Source organism: Clinocottus analis, unplaced genomic scaffold (genome assembly GCF_023055335.1).
Source record: "Clinocottus analis isolate CAN_PGR_092001 unplaced genomic scaffold, fCliAna1.0.p SCAF_7, whole genome shotgun sequence".
Classification (NCBI taxonomy): Eukaryota; Metazoa; Chordata; class Actinopteri; order Perciformes; family Cottidae; genus Clinocottus; species Clinocottus analis.
The window spans coordinates 16634537-16653973 of NW_027176229.1; the positions used below are offsets into that span (position 1 = coordinate 16634537).

Consider the following 19437-nt stretch of genomic DNA (forward strand, 5'->3'; position numbering starts at 1 on the left):
ATTGGCAGCTCTCACAGCTTCGCATTACAAAGTCACTCTGTGTTTTTTAACCTTGAGTCGTGAGCGAAGTCTGAGGTTTATCCACAGCTGGATGCACCTCAAAGGCGGAGCAGCTCCTCTGGAGCGTTTACGGGCTTTTTAAGGTCCGAGCTACTCTGAGAAAGCTTAAGCAAAATTTCAACTGCATCACCTAATCGTGAACACAAACACGAACACCTCCCGCCTCAGATCTGTTCCTCGGTGGACGCTAAAGGTCAGCTCTGCACTGACCAGAGAGCAGTTAGTAGTCCAAAACTGTGACAAGAGTCTGTTCAACTAATGAAGGATCTCTATACTATCGATCCTATGTGAGGAATGTATGCCTATAGGGGGCGCCACTGCATTGCTTTCAGGTAAAGGCTCAGTTTGTATGAAAGGGCTGTTGTAGACTTACAAATAGTTTTAATAATTGAACCACTGTAATAATAGTTAATTAGTAGTCTACCAATGTTTTACAGATTGGATATAATCATCTTTTGGGCTGCCAGGTTTGTGAAAAAAAAAATTCTGGTTGTTTATCATCCTGCAGAATGACACTCACGTTGTGTTCATCATGAATTAAATAACTATCTGATCCAGAATCTATTCATCAACAACTCACGACTGCAGACTTGATGAAGTGCTAAATAATAAATAAAACTCTTTTAATGGATTTACAGCATTTGTAAAAGCGTTAACAAAGAAAGAATAAACTTTAGCTTTGGATTAAGGTGTGGCCCTTGTAGCCACGGGGCCTTTTTCTTCATTCATTGTATTCTTAGAAACCAGCAGTGTCCCTCACAGTTTAATACCAACTGTCCTCGCGCCTTTGTGCTGACCTGAGCGAATACAAATGCAATTAAAAACATGAACCATGCACTCAATCAACGAAAATGATTCAAACAGTGTCTTAATGTGACACTTCTAGCTGCACTTTCTAGGCTACTGTTTGGCTGTTTCCTTAATGTCTTTTTTTCCCTTTATATTTATCTTTTTATATCTAGCTCTTGCATTAAAAAGTACGAAGTGCAGAATCCGGCGTCAAATTCCATGAATGTGAAAATGCACATGGCCATTAAAGCTGATCCTGATTCTTTGACACCTCTCTCGTCCAATCTGTGTCGACTCGCACATGTCCGTTCCTCGTGGGCGTCGCGTGCGTAAACGGGTGCCGCCTCGTCTCGTCAGCGAGCAGCCGCGCGTTCTGACGCATCGTACAGGGTCCTTTATGGTGAGAACGGGTTGGTTTGGACTCGAAGCCCCTGCACAGCACCTTCAGGGCCGTCTGGCGCGAGGCCCATGCATCCGGTGTGTATGTTTTGGTGCGACAAATTATGAAGCGATTGCAATTGATGAAACTACCACTTGCCACATCTGCGGGCGTTGGGGCCCCTGAGGGTCAAATGCCTGCTTTGTTTGGTTGGAAAACCAGTCTTTATAAACACCGCCACATAGCGGAAACCCTCTATAAACGGTGTCTTTACAGGCAGTGCCGCATTGGAAGCCATCGGCCGAGGTTACAAGCGCATCTCCGGCTATAATGCCTCACACACTTGTCGCTGAGTGGATTTCGCTGCCGCCATCAAGCAGTGATTGATGGACACATCGGCTCTGCCCAAGGACCCTCTCCACTTAAGTCGCGGCACTCGTAGATATGATGTACAGTCTTGCGCCACTGCTCAGTGACCCTCACATGGTGATTATGTATAGTGGATGTCTTATTCTTTTGCCATTTATGTGGCAGCGTATGGGAGCTCGAAGCTCTCACACGCCTTGCGCACGCCATCATCCTATTGGATGAGCTGGGCAGGGGATATTGCAAGTGATGAGGGGAGAGAAATAGAGGGAGAGAGAGAGAGAGAGAGCAGTCTTCAACAGCTCAGGTCTCTCCAACGGCAGACACACGCACACACACACACGCACAGTGCTCCTTAATAGGCTCCAGATGCCTTTACAGAAAACGCACGTCTGCAGGCTGTGTGGATTGCTTCTTCGCCCGTGAGTCACGCAGACGCGCATCTATCTTTCTGTCTTCGACCGAAAAGAAGATTATGGGGTTGTGTGCATTTGCAGAACACGTGGGGAGCTTATTTGCCAGGCTGGCGGCAGTGTGCCCGTCCTCCCTGTGATGGAGGAGCGCGGCGGTGGTGCATCGGTGGAAATGAGTGAGAGGTGCAGAGGAGGTAATCAATGAAGACACACAGGGCTCCAGTGCGTTTGGGCAAGGTCAGAGTCTAGCCTGGATGAGATTATGTCCACGCAGGGACAACAAGGACGGACTTTACGCTCGCCTGGGGACATCCCCTGAACACCAAGTTTTTCTCTCCGTGTTTGATTGCCGAGCCAGCGAAAATCCCTCCATCTGCATGAGCATGCTTGAGCTTTGTTTTTGACAACCTTCAAGCTGCACGGCTTCTTTCTTGTCTCCCCCCCCCCCCCCCCCCCCCAGCCCGGAAATAAAGTTTCTTCGCTCTGCTCGACGAGTGGGAGACCTATTCGGCCAGCGATTCTTCTAATTGCGCAGTTGAACCCAGTTCAGGTCATTTCGAGGGCATCTGGCTGAGGACAGAAGAGGGGGGAAAGCGGCGGATCGGAGCTGCAGCATCGAAACAGCGGCGGCCAGCTGTGTTTCTGGACGGTCACATCTGTCGTTGTCGTCGCTGTCCATGGTGCTGAACTCGTGCTCCAGGAATGGTGGAGACGCTGAGTATCGCAGTCATCGGTGCTCCCGGAGTGGGGAAAACTTCTATAATCCGCCAGTTCATCTATAACGATTTCTCGGAGGTGTACACGCCGACCAGGACCAGATACGTGTACAGACCCTCCGTCATCCTGAACGGCATCATGTATGAGCTGAAGATTTTGGACGTCCCGCCAATCTCCTCCTTCCCCTCCAGCTCCAGCCAGGTACAATGTGTCTGTCTGAGGACTTAGATTGAACTTCAGCCCTTAGATTGCACGAGCGTTAAAGCTCTACTTCATTGCACATCTGTTCACAGCCAATGGCGATCCTCAGAGGCAGAAACACCAGTTTTATTTATTCGTCTATCAGATATGTCCCTAGTCAACTAGTTGCTATGGAGACCCGACTGACTTAAAGCCTTGGAGAGCTTCATTTTGCGTGTAAACTGTCTCTCACCTCACGAGGGAGGAATGTCAGCATATTGTTGATTGTGTCTTGAGTGCCCGATATATTCAGATGAGTAGAGAATGGTATGCGGTAACGCGCGCGCGCGCGCGCGCACACACACAACACACACACACACACACACACACACACACACACACACACACACACACACACACACACACACACACACACACACAGAGAAAACAATAGCAGATTGTGCGCCACAGCACCTGGTCGAACTCCCCACTTTGAAAATAGAACAGACTGCCCTTTAATTCATGGCTAAAGGTCATTAGTTGGATAGGCATCGGTTGCAGGTGCATAGCATGCATGTTCTGTAGCTCCAAATGCCACCTCGACTCTTCTTCATTGACACATTGAGGAAATACTTCAAGCTTTGGTCCCTGAAGTTTTGTTTTTAAGTTTGACAACAGGTTCGCGTTTGCTCAAATCTGTCTTAAAACAATACACACATTGTCATATGTCCATTCAAAGTGCTTCACTGAATGTTACATCATTCGTTTTTTTAGTTTTGCACTATAGAGAAGCATTTCAAACTCTACAGTGCACTTTCCACAGATCGATGACCAAAAGTATATCTTATCTTATTGTGCCATATACCGTGTCTTATCAAAGTATTATATCTTATCGTTTCTTCAACGTTGCAACCTTTTTCTGTGTGCATATTGGCCTTGAAAAGAACCCCCTCGTTATCAATGTAGATGATGGGGGATACATACATGGTCCTTATTCTGTGCCAATATGTATTTTAAAGTTCAGCCAAAGAAAGAACAGAAATGTCCCTGCATTGCAACTCCGCGATGATCTGTGGAAACACAAAGAGGAAACCTGCTGCCAAAACTTTTGTCACATCAGGGCGGCTGTGGCTTGTGGGATAAAATGGGTCGTCTGTTAATTACAAGGTTCGCGGTTTATTCCCACGTCCACATGTCCAAAATATCTCTGAGCCACTGAATGCTAATGCTCGCCAGGCTTATTCAAAGCAGCAAACTGCTTCCAATGCTTACGATGTGTTAAGAGCAGAGGTTGAATTTCATCGATCTTGACTGGATTTTAATAACTCAAACTGCTGAACCCTCATTTTAGCCCCATCTCTTACATTGAAATTCCTGTAAGAATGGATCTCTTCACAGTCAGGATTTAAAGGAGGGAGAAGGGGAGAACAGCAGCCACAACATCTTTCAATATACATGCATGTGAGTGCTGTTTTAAGACAGACTTTAAAACAATATGCTATCATCTCCTTTGAGATATTTCTCTCCTCTTAGTAGAAAAAGTATGGATTAGTTGAGCCTGTCTGTGTCCCTGAGTATTGAAGCCCTCTCCAAGCCTCTCTTCACTTGCGGTGTTTGTTTGACTCCGCCTCGGTGGAAAGGCCCTGATGCTCTCCAGATAGAACTCTCCAAGGTCACCATCGCTGAATCTACTGCTGCTTTTCACCACTTTTGTGTCACACCCCCTTCCAAGAACAGCTGTTTTCTCAACAGATGAGATGCCAGTGAGAAGATGGGCTCAGACAAAAGACAAGACAGAAAACAACAGCTTGAAGTGTCAGCAGGGGGCTTTACAGAGACTCTCTGTGAAGCCATTCTGATTGAGTTTCTTATTTATTCTGCGTTTAACCTCCATCAGGGAACATGTTGGTAGGGGAGCAGAAAGTAGACAGAATGAGTCTGATGAGTTTGTGTGGGAGTGTGAGGCCCAAAGTTTGAGTCACGCAGCTTTCATCATTGGACATCATGTTGCGTGAACATGTCATGCTCATTTCAAGTTGTAGTGCAGCGAACAGACGCCGGTTTGTCAGGCCCATACTGTTCAGGCAGAACACAAGCATTAGCTGAGGGCTGCCACAACATTTCTATCAGATAGATTTATTGTTACTCATTCACTGAGGAGCGACCTGAGGCCGGCTGTACTGTTTCCTCGCCCCCCCTTGTCATGTCCTACTTGTTCTGACGCCGCTCTCTTGCTTCTTCTGGCGACGGTCCGAGAGCAGTGATGAGACATGGGTCTTTTTTTTTTGGGACTTGGCATCTTGCTCTGTATTCATCCCGTGGGCAATGAAACGTGACCCGGGCTCAGGGGAAGTGGACAGCAGAAAAAAAAGTAGATTTAAATCACTTGCAGTACACAGAAGATTGAATAAAAGCAAAGGTTCCCCTGCGAGAACACGACTGGGAATTTAAAGACCAACAGCGGAGACGTTAGGAATTTTCTGCAGTCAATTAGAAAGGTTACGCAGAGTTTAATGGACACTGTCGTAGTAAGGTTTACCAAATGAGGTTTTATAATGTCCTCTGAAATTTGTAAGGAATAAGCTGCAGAATGGAGTGAGTCAGTACGCCTCCATGCTTATGTAGCGTGACAATTTCTCCTCAGTTCAGATTATATTTGAAAGAAAAGCAATGATGTTCTGGCAGGCTGCTTGTGACCCCATTCTAACCACGCAGACAGACAGTTTTGTCCTTTCCAGTGCTGGAGAGAAGCAAGGTTTCTGTTCTTTCACCACGAGGCTGGGGTGGTGTAATGATTTGTTTGCTTTGCGGTATGTCAGTGTGCTGCTGATAGCATTGCTTTTACGGGGCATCTGTCACAGTGTGCGGATAGACAGATGGATTTAAGCCTGACAGCAGATTCAGCAATGATTTTTCTTGTTCTTTTTTTTTTTTTTTTTTTCTAGCCATGATGTATCTCCATGACTTCCTCCCACACAAAATGCTCCCTCTCCCTTTCCCGCTCATTCTGGACATTTGTCTCAGTTATCTCGATGCTGTCTGCAACAACAGGGTGGAAATTAGCGCCACGCAAATTGCTATACACATTTTTGACTTTCGCAGAAGAAGAATTGAGTGCAGCAGTGAAGCTACGAGGTGTTCAAACCATTTAGGTGTTTGTGCGTCAAAGATTCTGTTGACATGAGTTAAACATTTCGGTGGTCTTGACATTTAACAAATAATACAATACACTAATACAAATTAGACAACTTACTCTTGTCAAATTAATGATGATCTGTTCTTAGGATAGAAACATTTAAATTACAGTCACAGCGAGTTTCGTCATCATTGTTAGACACAAACATCGTCAACGGTTTAAACATTTTGGGAAATATACTTATTTGCTTTGTTGCAAAGTGTTGAAAGATATCGCCAGGAGAATGTTAGCTTAGCATAAAAACTAGAAAGGGCAAAACCGGTAGCTTTGCTCCTCCAACACTCGCTAAGTCATTTGATTTTGTTTTCCTTCTCTCAAACCCCAAACTATTTCCACAGATTAGCCGAACACGACTGCTTTCATAAGTCGCCAAACATGTTGTGATTCTGTATGTTAACCCAAGAACCCAGCAACAGTCATCCCCTCCACATCATCTCCAACAAAGCTCAATACTAAAAAAAAATACAAACCACAGATTTTAATGGCCCGGCGTAGGTCAGCGTTGAGTAATGGGAGTTTCATTTTCAGGCACGTAATGAATTCTACTTGCAAACCTGCGTGTGACATACCGCTCAGCGCCCTTCCCCCATCGGGTCACACGGCCTCCCTCCTGTGCTGTAGTATTGATCCATCGTAACTGCTCATTACCATCAGGCTGCTTTGTCATAGCCTGCGAAAAACTGACCAAGGTCCGCGGTTGTCAGGGAAACATGTTCTGTTTGTCTCTAGAGGAGCGAGGGACGAGATGCTCTTTTTGTGCCCCGCGCTGAGAAGACCGACTGGAGGATACAGACAGTGTGGCAACACACTTCACATTCACGCTTCCACAAGCACACTCACACATCCTGAGAGCACACACAAATAAACATGCCACATTTGCATTTTAAATTCTTTTGACAGTTTGTCAGCCGTGCGTTGCTGCACCGTCGTGTCCTCTCAGTTCTGATTTTCTTCCTTTTTCCTATTGTTTAAATGCACATGAGTAGTGTTGCTGTTTTTAGCCCCTCCTCCATATTTTTAAAAAAAGGACTTGGATGATAAGAAGATACGAGATGAAACACAAGCTGCTATTTTTAGCCTGACAGTGATGTGAGGCTTCAACTGAAGCTACTGTGTTTAGCTCATAACATCAATACCCTCAATGACCAGACAGTAGTGAGCTGTGATGATGTGCTTGTCGTCACACTTTGAACTATGTCTTGTTTGTTTGGCAGAAGGTGAATATTTTCTGAGGTGCTTGATGTGACTTCAAATTCTATGGGATACTCTGCGATGGAAGCAACAAAAAGAAACCTTCGACGACATCGCTTCTGTGATATGTTTCCCTCTCCCTGACAACTGATTCAACTTGAGGGACAGAGGAAATATTCACGTGTGTACCAGTTGTCACAATGCAGTGCTTCCTCTGTCTTCTCTTTACATTTGAATGGCAGTGATCTTAGTTCCACATGTTTGTCTCCATGCCTGATCGGCCTCATTATCGCTCTGCCAATATTTGAGGATGTTTCTTCCTCACACTCACGCGCACCCAAACACAAACTCACAAATACCCGTGTGCAAATTGCTGGCTGACACAGATGTACCAGCAGTATCATCATTAGAAGTTACGCTGATCATCGCCCGCTCCCTTAACCTCCCCTGTGGTAAACGATCAGTTAATCACATTTGAACAGACTGTTGGTACATCATGTTGATTTGAAAAGCATATTTTTCTCCAACCTTGAGATCAATTTAATTATATTTCTTGTATTCCTATTTCAGGTTGCGCAAGCTGTTGCAGGAGGTAGACGAAAAATAATGTCAACACCACATGGATAATCAGCCCTTTGATATCTGAGTTTTCAAACAGAGCTCCAAGGAGGCGCAATCCTCGGTGTCCGAGGCGCAGGTGCATCAGTCGAAAAACACAAAGCTAAATGATCGACTACGTCAAGCACGACGGCTTTGAAAATCCTGACAACGTAATCCAAAATGAACTGCTTCTGCAGTGGTGATTTGTGAGATGATGTGTGTGTGTCTAATGTGTGATCTGTGCGTGTGTACTAAAAAGTACATTCTGCTCAGTAATTACCCACAAATGCAACATTATAAGGTGAAACAAACATAGAACTGATAAATGCTAGTAAGTTACTATTTCAAAGTAAACAAAATAGGTAACAATTTGGGGGACTTGATAGCGACTACAGGTCACTGCTCCCAGGCAAGACAGAGCCAGTCTAGCCATTTCCCCCGGCTTCTAGTCTTTGTGCTAAGCTAAGCTAACCAACAGCTCAGTGCACAATGTATAGGCTGATATACAAAAGTTTGAAAGCAGTTGGAATGTAGACATACATGTAATAAGTAAAATGCTGATAGTGGGCTCATTATTTGACAGTGTTAATTCTCGCATGGCTTTGGGGTCGAAGCTGTTTGTGAATCTGTTACTCTGTGATTTGATGGACCTGAAGTGTCGACCGGAGGGCAGTGGATCAAACATTGAAGACCCTCTGAAGGGCTCTCATAGCACACAGTGATACAGTACGCCAGCACAGTAGGAGGACTCCAGCAACTTCTCCGGCAGTTTCCTCACGATATATGGTAATTGGAGCTGCTGCTGTTCTTCCTTGACTACTGCTGCTGGTAGACCAGCAGTGATCATCATCGATGTGCGTACCCAGGGACCTGCAATCAGGGACCCTTTCCACTGTCACCGTTGATTTAAAATGAGTTAGGATTCTTTTGTTTTCAAGGAGTTCAGGATGAGGTTGTTTTCTGACCAGCCCGCTCTCTTTGGACTGCATCTCGTCTTGTCTCCTTCTGAGAGAAGTCCGACCAATCATCAGTGAAATTGACAATAGTGTTGATGAAACGAATGCGGGCCGCAGTCACAAGTGTAGCGAGGGCGTGGAGGATAGGGCTCATCACACAGACCTGTTGGGTGTAAGAGTGGAGGAGAGGTGAAGGCGTTTAGTCTAACAGTACAGCTGTTGGTCAGAAAGGGTTGAGAAGTCTTGTGCCAGTGAGGCCTCGCTGTCGACAGTCATCGGTTGTTGGTCTTGTAGTTGGTGACGGGGCCGGATGCCCTGCCAAACCAGCCGTTTGTCAATATTGGTAAAGATGTCCTCAAGCTCCCTCTCACTTTAGCATCCTTGACCTTCTTTATCATGCAGGGCCTCAGATTGGGGAACACAAACGGATGCGTTACTTTAAGAAAAAAGCTGTGCAGAAGCTCCTTCAGGCCATATCCGAACAGCCTTCGTGGTGGGTTGAGCTTTTTTCTTGATGGGGGTTTATACTGCAGTTAAGAGTATGAATTAATGATCAGCCTGGCCTAGCGGTAGTGGTGCTGGCCTGAAACCATTCTAGCTGTATCCACTGTTTGCCTGTCTATATTGCATTGAACTGTGCATAGAACAGTCTCGGAGTCTTAATCTTAGATCTTTTCGTCATTTTCTCAGGGCAGCGTTTGTTTTCTCATTCCCTCGGTGGAACTTTTCTTCCCACCCCCTGAAGTTCTTCTGTTTTCCTCCCCCTCTTTTATCAGATCAAATGCTTATAAATTCATTGCATGCTGTTAGAGGCAGTCAGGCTAGTGGTGGGTTGGTGAGAGCTCTGGGAGACGCAGCGTGAATAGAAGAACGGGTCATTGTGTATTAATTGAAGCAACTGTGCCCCATAAGGTGCACATGCTCCCACTTGTGCCATGCAATTTAACTACAGGTTGAAACTCATTACCCTCAAACCTTGCTGCATGACCACTGCATCGCAACGCTCCAAGCAGCAACAACAGTTCAACAGTACAGGTTCATTTTTCTTCTCCTGACAGAAGGCTCTGTGTTCGCTTATCTCTTATAAGCTGTGAAGTCATGTCCTTGAACATGTACAGCTAGACCCCTGTGCAGTGCTTACTACTGGGCTTTATAACTTTGTTCCAGGCTGCGCGACTCACAGAGCCCTGTCAGCTCGACAACTTCATTGACTCTGCACTCTTTCGCAAAGGTGCAGCGGCAGGCGATCTTGCGTTTTATAATTACAGAAACACTTGCCACAGGCTGTTCCGCTAGCTGCTCTCTAATGTTATCGTATTCAATAAGTCAGTGCATTATACGCTTGTGGATCTATGAGGTTGTAGTTAGGAACAGCAGTGCTTTCATCTGAGTGGTAACATCAACATGTTAACATGCTCATTGACTCTCTCATTGTGCCAAATAAACTGAACTGAATGGGAGGATTAACATTCAATATTTACAATGTTCATAATCTCAGTTTAGCCTGTAATGCGAACATTTACCTATTTGCACTAAGCAAAGACTACAGCTTAGGTTGAGGGGACTTAGTTTAGCAGGTATTTGGTCATAAACCATAAACCAGAGTGTTGGACAAAGAGGATCAGCAAAGTTATTAGAATTCAAAAACGTGTGTGTAGCAATCTATCCGATATTTCAGAAGACATTTCACACAAAACCCCAAATGTTCATCTCATGGTGGAAGAAAAGTCAGGGAGTCATCTTCTAGGCCTGATGAATATCTGTATATAATCTATTTAATAGTTATCAACAACATATTTCAATCTGGACCAAAGTTATACTTGAACAACAAGCATCTCTCGTTCTTACTGTATGTGTGTTTGTACATTTCTGTCTGCTAGGAGTGGCTGGATTTGCGCTGCAGAGGTGTCCGCAATGCCAACGCCTACATCCTGGTGTATGACATCTGCTGCGTGGAAAGCTTTGAATACGTCAAGATGATCAGACAGCAAATAGTGGAACACAGGTAAGGTCGACCGCTCGCTCTCAGCATGCCAGACTGTTACTGAACATACAACATGACTTATAGCTGGTTCACCCTCACTGGGGAATTTTAATGACAACCCCTTGTCATCCGCCTGGAGACACCATGTCATTTTACAGCCCTGTTACGAAGCTCTACAATCAAGTGTTTGTGACAGTGAAGGATAGTCTGCTTGTGGTGGTCCATTGTAATTCAGCACACTCATCTTTGCATCCTGACAGTTAGTCATGACATTTCATCCTGGCATTGCTGCGTGATGAGATGCCTGAGATGTCACTAATGATTTCTCAGATTATTTGTAGAGATGGTTCTGCTGTTGTAGTCCAGAGCAGCAGCATAAAACAGGAAACTTAAGAACCAGATGGAAAGGCTGCTTTGAACAAAAAAACGACCCAACACTCGTTGGGGAGAAGTGCTAATGAAAAGGCCCACACCTCTACCATCCTCACAGGTGGCTTACCTGAATGTATTATCATATATAAAGAGTACTTGTTTGTGCTGCTGTGCTGTACATGACCAAACTACCACTGTTCCTTCCCACCTTCCTGCGGCTCCAAATGTGTTGCCGTGATGTACTATATGTGTGGGCTATAGCAGGAAACCATTATCACCGGCAGCTGGGGAAAGAAGGGCGAATTGAAAACAAGAGAATAGTGTGAGCATAGGACAAAGCTCTAAAGCCAGACGATTGAAGGAAAGACAAGAGCAGAGAAGGGACAGATACTGTACACATGAGACTATGAATAATGGATGCTGCTACAATTAAGCCCTAACCCGTTGGGGTCAGGGTTTAACTATAAAGAATGTATTTTAATTTTACTTTTAAATATAGTGCTAGTTTTTTCGATTATTCTTTATTAGCCTCGCATGACGCTTTCCTTCAGCTCAATAAAGACGAGAGCGGCGTTGGGTCTATCACTCCTCATCCTGCATGGTTTTCCCCAAATTTCACGCACTGACGCATCCACACACATTCACACACAAACAGTACATCTCGTTCTGCTAATACACTCGATAGATTATGCGAGAAGATATTTTTAAATCTATTGCGTGAGCAGAACCTGTGAAAAGGAGAAAAGTGAGATGATTGCGGCGATGATTTACTTTACATCTTCAAAACATCCGCTCAAAGGCTTAGCAATTGTATCGTACATTTTTCTTTCTGTGTCTTTACTCTCTGTCGAGGTATCCGTCCATCTGTGGAGGCAGACTTGCAAAGTCAATTAAAATGTGCATAACAATGAAAAAACAATCATTAAAGGTCCCAGCTTTGCTTACTTTGGCACTCAACCAAACAGAAAGCCAAAGTAAAAATCAATTTCATTGTAAGAAATCCGATTAATTAGCCTTCTTTTCTTCCCGCTATTTGCTGTACAAGCTAACCCAGAAGTCCCCCTGGCAGCCTCTTTTCTCTACATTGCTGTAGTAAATATTATCTCCTGTTTCAATAGAGCATCAGCTGGCATTTTCAAACAACCACCAATCAGGCGACTGAAAATGGTTGGACTTTGTGACGTCCTCCCATTAGCGACAACTTTCACGTCACTAATGTATTTTTACATCTGTCTTGCCATACATTTTCACACTTCATAATGCTGTACAGCAGTTGCTGCAGCGTGTGGTGGGAGGCCCCTTGAGCCTGTGAGCTCTAATCCTCCAGTCCGCCCCCGCACACCTCAGAAGGAAGGGAAAAACTGTCCACAGACATCTTACGCATGCCCAGTCAACCACTGTGACGAACACCACAACGATAACAATGCTTTTTGCACTCAACCCTCATGTATTTACTTCTCCCATGCTCCTGCAGGGAAGGCAGCAGCAGTGAGGTGCCAATCCTGGTGGTGGGCACCAAGAGAGATCTACAGCGGCAGCGGTTCATGCCTCGCAGGGCGGTGTCAGTCCTGGTGAAGAAGACCTGGAAGTGTGGCTACGTGGAGTGCTCTGCCAAGTTTAACTGGCACGTCGTCCTGCTCTTCAAAGAGCTGCTGGGCATCGCTGTGGCACGGGGCATGCGCCAGAACCACACCTCCATCCGTCTGCAGGGGGCGCTACAGAGGAATCGCTGCGCCATCATGTGACCCAGAGAGCTCTCTCCACCCCTCTCACCTCAGGAGTGAAGCGGCAGTGGAGAATAAAATAACTTTTTATCTAAATGGCTGGAAAAATACCCTGTGGCCTCCTGCTTTACTGAGCTGATTTTTCATAATGAGGTTTATTAGTCTCTTGCGCTGTAAAAGACACTCAAATTTCACACATGGTCATCCAACTACTTCCTAGTCAGATTTTGCCAAATGTGTAAATGCAAGGAAGGAGGTAAGAGAGAAAGCGGTGGAAACCAATACAACTAGCATAGCACAGTAATTCTTTCTCACATCAAGACAGTTACTCATTTGAGGCTGTGCTTCCCAAATGACACAGCGGCAGGTCTTCTTGAGGGTCGCCTCGGAGATGTAGCTGCAGTTGTTTGACAGGGTGGAGGCTGTGTTTGTTAGGCTCAAAACGGAGAGGCAGCAATATCATTGAGTCTTCCTTTTGAATTTGTAATATTCAGTAAGGTCAACAACAGATGCTCATATCTGATTTATTTGGTTTTTCATTGTGGGTTAGTGGGAAGCATGATAATAAGAATAATCCGGTGCAAAAAATAGTTAATGCTTCACTTCTGGGCGGGATTATCCCACAGTGTTGAGTCATGATTAGATGATGTTTAATTTTAGATTCTGAAAAGTAGCCTGCATTTATTTTTCTTTCCATGTCGCCGTTTCAAACTTGGCCTACGGAGAAAGCTGTTTGTTCAGGCAAAGGGGGTTTAAGGTTGTCTTGCAGCAGAAAATGCTGCAGTCCCTATCGTGATGTACAGTGGGGCTTTAATCTGTCCCCCCTTCTACCCCCTCCCCCCTCCACCCCCCTCACTCAGTGTCTGTTTCTGATGAATACATTAAATCCAGGGAACTGGCTACCTGCAGGAAGCTGCAGAGCCTGAAAAGAGAACCTGTGCATGCAATGTGGTTGTTTATATGTGTGTGCGTGTGTGCGAGAGAGGGAGGTTTGATAGCTGACATTCAGGAAAGCAAAGGACAGACACAGCAAGATAAGAGATCAATGTCAAAGCTGGATTATAAAGGAGCAATACAATCTCACAGCGATGTCCTCACTGACAATATGTACCACCATAGTATATTAAAAATGCCTCACATGTAGTAGATGTAATCCACTCCTAGATATCCTGCAGAAATAAGGAGGCAGAGCTTAACAACCTCCACAAAACACGCCACGAGTGCATCACAGACACAGGAACCTGAATACAGCTTTCATATCAGTATCTGAATAGTATCTAAATTGGTAATGTTGTGAGATTAACAGTTGATTATAATTAGGCCCAGTTAGTTTGTGAACGGGGCTGCACCAAAAATAAGCAGACCTATTGTATATAAGAGTGATTCATGGAGTTATTGACTTGCATGCTTTTGTTGGTAGAGCCAACGGGTCAGGGTTTAATTGCACTGATGTGAAAATTTGATATTGTGTTTAATTTTTGTAATACATGGTTTTCTGACACTGTAATGAGCAGCTGCGTGGAGTGACTGTAGTTGTTTTTCACTGGCATGTGATAGCACAAGCTCACAATTTTCCCCAAGATGTAGTGTTGAACCCTTCAATCAGGGCAGATGGTGTTATTTTTTTTTCTAGTAAAAAAAAAAGAAATACAGTATGTAGCAGCAACTGTGTGTAGCATGAGTTCTCATCAGTTTGTCTGTGTGTGCGTTTCCAAATAAAAAGGGCTACCGTTTTTTATCAGAAATATTACTTGTGTTTATTTTTACTGTGTTATTGTGAGTAATCCTGTTTTTTAATATATTAAATGCATTTGAGAACAGCAACTGTACTCTGTGACTTAACAATCCTGTAATACAATTATACCACATTAAGATCATTTGGACAACATTGCCACCCTGTGGTAAAGGGATGTTATCAGGAGCCAAATCAGACGCAGACAGCGATCAAGCATTGAACCCACTGCAGTTATTAGATGGTTGATTAAAATGCATTGCTGTTTGTACTCAACAACACACGATGATCATCTGGGCATCTCCCCTGTGTAATAACTAATCTACTCATCATGTACAGTGGCAGAATGATAATGAGATTCAATATTATCCTGTGAGAGTCAAATTATTTAATTAACTGAGTCATTATCTCAGCACTGTCCATGGTGCCGTACTGCATGCGTTGCTGATTGATGGTTGGCTGACAGTTTTTTGGATAATCTTCCCTCTCCTGTGGCCACATTAACCTTTTATTGAGTGGAGACAAACTCATTGTTACTGTGCCATTATCAATCCCCTTCACGCGTCTCTACGGCCTTGTGCATTGTGTGCATGCACCCTGTCGCCTCCAAATGCTTTGTGGTCCTTTTGATTAAACAGTTTTATTTGGTAATATGCACCATACAAGCACATTATACACAGAAATAGCGACTGATGTTCTTAGCATTTGTTTCATTTAAAATGCAGTCTTAAGATTAAGTAATATGTAAAACGAGCTACCCAAGATGAATCAACAGTGACCCTGGGACATTTGGGGTAACCAGGAGGTCTGGGGCTCCTATTTTCCTGCTAGATAATCCAAGCTTGTGGGTAATCAAGACCCACGTGGATCCCAATGAACAGCACCATGGGGGACGTTTGCCCTCCTGCCGAAAAGGGTTCATTTTAAAACGAAGGCAAAAGGTAAACTTCTCCCATGTGCCACAAATCATATAACTCAGCATGTGACCCCAAATGTGACCCCAAATGTGACTGCATTTTTCATTCCTTACTTTTAATAATACGATTAAGACAATGCTAAAATTAGGATTACATGCGTTACAAACTTTCAGCGTCCTACATCTATCAGCTCATGTGTGAGCTGTATTGTGTTTAAAATCATCAGCCAAACCGCATGTCAAATGTTTAGGAATGTCTGGATAACAACATCACGTGGTGCAGGTCTGAAATCATAGACTTAAATTGATAGAGCGGCAATTTCCACTCATATCCCCACTTCATGAACGGCCAGCTCGTGGCCGCTCCCTCCTAAATGACTGCTGTAAACTGTTCGGCCCCGTCGACGTAGAAGCCACAGTTTATTTAGTGACAGACCGATCATCTCTCATGTGGAGCCGTGTATGTGTCTTTTCTACCCCGTCCAGCTCTGTGCTCTGAATCCTCTGCAGTCTGCATCAGCGAAGTGTCTTGGCATCACTTCTCCTTCCTTTGGTGTCCATTCCGGCGTCATGTGAGAAGGGGTTCACGGTGGTCTCTCTCGCCCTAGAGCTGACCCAGCGCGTCCGTCGGTGCCGACGTCCTCAGCCCCGGTCGTAGTGTCCCGGTGGGGTCGTGTCCCTGTCCCCCGCTGTCCCCCCGGTTCATCCCGCATCCTTCGGCGTGCGTGCGGCGGAGGATGAGCGAGCAAGGGAAGGGCTCGGCGTCCGCTTCTGCCGCGGCCCCGGCTCCGGGCTCGGACACTTACAAAGGCTGGCTTTTTAAGTGGACCAACTATCTGAAAGGATACCAGCGGCGATGGTTTGTCCTCAGCAACGGCCTGCTGTCATATTACAGGTACATGTTTTCAGACGCAGTGAGCGATGTTGTGTGTCGCCGACCGGGGGAGTCGTGTTTCTGTGTCGGGGCTACAGCTAGCTGTCAGACGGACCCCGGTTCGCGGGCCGGGGGCTCCACGCGGACCGTGGCGGGTCTTACTCTGAGTGGTTGCGTGTTGCGGACACAACGAGCCAGGCACACGGCCGACAGAGCAACGAGGCGTCAACAACTCGTAAAGTGGCGACTTGTGGCGACTTGTGGCGACTGTTGGGACCGTAGACGTTAGCTAGCTAGCCTCAGCCTCCGGTCCGACCCTCGGAGGCGCTGAGTCCTCTCAGCGTGGAGGCGACGTCCCAATAATCAGTCGTCATCGTCTCACATTATATTCGTTTTGAACGTCGTGTCTTTTTTTTTCCTTTTCTTTCTAGAATTTAATGTATTCATTCAACAAACATCACTCAGCCAAAGTCACGTCGTAGGACGACTGTAAAGAGATTACGTGGATGTGAGAGATGTTCATCATCATCATGATGATGATGATGATTTCTGTCTTCACTTTGATCACGCAGTTGCTCGCTGCACATTAACGAGTTAAACAGAAGCACAACACCTGTGGCTCAGTTGCTTCTTCTTCTTGTGAGGGAGTCACGTGTCCACAGGTGTTGCGACGCTATAAAGGCCTCGTAGAGCTGCTTAGTCAGCTAGACTCCTGTATATTCTGGAGGTGTGATTGTTAGACTGTGTAGGTTATACAGGCAACTTAAATTGAGTATTGCTCGATTGAAAGTGTAAAATGTATGCAAACCTTCATTTCTTCAACAGCAGCAACCACATATGTATTGCAAATATAATTTTAATACAGCCTGTGCATTAACTGTCACATGGTCTGGGGGACAGCAGTGGGACAATAGTGCAACTTCTAGCTCCACCTTCATTTCAGTTCATCCGCCTGAGCCAGCCTCTGAACTGTGATCATTTAGTCACAGAGGAGCTCAGAGGCACTACTTTTCATGGCTTTCATTGCTGGGCTCTTCTAGCATGTTGAACCATCCTTCTTGCTTTAACCTTTGTACTGTTGGCAACATTCAACAACTCTGCTGTATTGTCTCCTGGGTCACACAAGCATTTTGACCTCTCTAAACTTACTCATTCCCATTAAGTTCAATTCCAAAGTGTCTCTGTTTTCCAGAATATCCATAAACCCAATGAGACGGGTATGACACAAGAAGCCCTGAACCACCTGTGTATGGTCAACATAAAAGGAGAAATATTGTATTTGTTGTTATTCACCCAGTCTGACACCGTTTTCTAAATTAAATGGTTCACAGGGAGAATGAAGGCGCACTGAGTTAACCTTCATCTACTAACATTACTATTTGTCAAAGCTGTCTTTAAGTTTAAGTGGTTTCACTAATCAGATATGATATTAAAAAAAAAGTTCTCGCTTAATATGATATTGCAAACTGTAATTGCTTTCAGTAATAAGAATAACTAATGTGACTCCAAGCTGAACCTCAAGGATAATTGTTATTTCACAAATCAGATATGATAAAACACATTTTTTATAAAAACTTCTTCAAGTTTAATGTGTAATGGCAAACTGTGAATTCTTGCAGTTATATCAATTATAAATATGACATGAGGCTTATTCCTATGGGATAATTGTCTTTTCAAATGTCGAGAGCATAATCGACGATGAAGTAGGAAGGGATTCACTGTACTCTGCACTCTACTGTAGGAATTCTTGTCAGTATTTGTAAAAATATGATGAAAACCACATTCAGAGCCCATTTCATCCCCTGCTACAGACTTAACACAACACTCTATTGTCTTCTCTTGTCAGCAGTGCTGTTTGATACGTAGGTATAGAAGCCAAAGCGTTAGTCGTGCCTGAGATAGTCGTGAAAGGAAAGAGGCCTGTTGCCTCTACCCTCTATTATTAGTCCATTATGTTGCAAGGGGACTGTTTTCCGTGAAGTAAAGGTAGCCCGACTTCCTCTGAGCACAGAGACGGTAAGGCGCACGAGTCATCCGTCTGCTTTTGTCTTCCTGGCTGACAACTTTCGGCTTAGTGTGCCTCCTCTGGCCGACTGTCTTCACTTCTTTGAGAGGGAAGTGAAAGAGTAGCAGTCAGAAAAATGAGACAGCATGTTAATTAAACTGTCGTCTTGGCATGTCAAGTGATTATTGTGTTCTGCAGAATTTTTTTGGTCTTGTCCTACAATTATGAGGCAATTATGCAGAAAATATGCTAGCTTTAAATAGCCTCACGATTGCCACTCAGTATTATAACAGTTAAGTTTAGCGGTTGCTCTTCCACTTTGTGTACAACAACATTCTCAGTATTTCTGTGGTGATCTGTAAGCTCCTTTTTAAGGATTTATTAATGACACTTTTAATAAATGTATGTAAGTACATACATTTTAGGATTTGATGGATAGACTTTACATAATTGATTAATCTCTATTATCACAGGAAGCTGCACTTTAAAGCCCACATCTGTCATTAGATGTAGCCCAATGTTCATTGACCAGTTGTTTGATTTGCAGTATTTAGTGTTTGTTTCCCCTTTTTTTAAAGATTAGTTTGTATTACTGATAAATCAATAGAGGCTGACGTGTAGCGGTCTTGCCAATAACCTGAGAGATCCCTTTCATTCCCCAAGGTCCGCTGATGTTAAAGCCAAGGTGTAGTTCTCTAACGTGTTGCTGGGAAGCCAAAGGGCGATGGAGAGCCATAATCAATGCTTTTACTCTGTGGGCAGACTGACACACTCAGCACTTCGGCCTGTTAAAGTGTAATGAGCTTTACAGAGATTCGACATTGAACTGGCTATTGATTAATTTTGGCCCTGATATTGCAAGGCAAGCTGTTTTTTATACAACATCAGCCTTGTGTGTCATCTGTTTTACTTTAGATCCAAAATGGCCTCACTGAGCAACTCTCATCAGGACATGTGACACAATCTCTGTCCTCCGTCCCGCA

General features: G+C 44.5%; 2 protein-coding genes across 4 annotated transcripts in view; both read left to right on the plus strand.

The window, feature by feature from the left end:
• Nucleotides 1–1936: 1936 nt before the first annotated feature.
• rasl10a (RAS-like, family 10, member A) lies at nt 1937–14650 on the plus strand. Its single transcript, XM_068604428.1, has 3 exons — nt 1937–2925; nt 10728–10852; nt 12678–14650. The coding sequence occupies exons 1-3, from the start codon at nt 2710–2712 to the stop codon at nt 12946–12948; spliced, it is 612 nt and encodes a 203-aa protein (XP_068460529.1). The 5' UTR covers nt 1937–2709; the 3' UTR covers nt 12949–14650.
• Nucleotides 14651–16094: 1444 nt separating this feature from the next.
• Nucleotides 16095–19437, plus strand: part of osbp2b (oxysterol binding protein 2b) — a 40111-nt gene continuing 36768 nt past the window's right edge. The window contains exon 1 of one of the 3 annotated variants that reach the window (XM_068604636.1): nt 16095–16470. In XM_068604636.1, the coding sequence (XP_068460737.1) occupies nt 16313–16470 (158 nt within the window). In that variant the 5' untranslated portion in view covers nt 16095–16312. The remainder of the gene's footprint in view (nt 16471–19437) is intronic. The other 2 variants (XM_068604637.1, XM_068604638.1) reach the window with 2 other exon arrangements.

Excerpts from the sequence above, each read along its gene's own strand:
- rasl10a (XM_068604428.1), top strand. The coding sequence starts at position 2,710 with ATGGTGGAGACGCTGAGTATCGCAGTCATCGGTGCTCCCGGAGTGGGG. Across the intron at positions 2,926-10,727 it reads TCCCCTCCAGCTCCAGCCAG|GAGTGGCTGGATTTGCGCTG; the intron begins GTACAATGTGTC and ends TCTGTCTGCTAG. Across the intron at positions 10,853-12,677 it reads CAGCAAATAGTGGAACACAG|GGAAGGCAGCAGCAGTGAGG; the intron begins GTAAGGTCGACC and ends ATGCTCCTGCAG.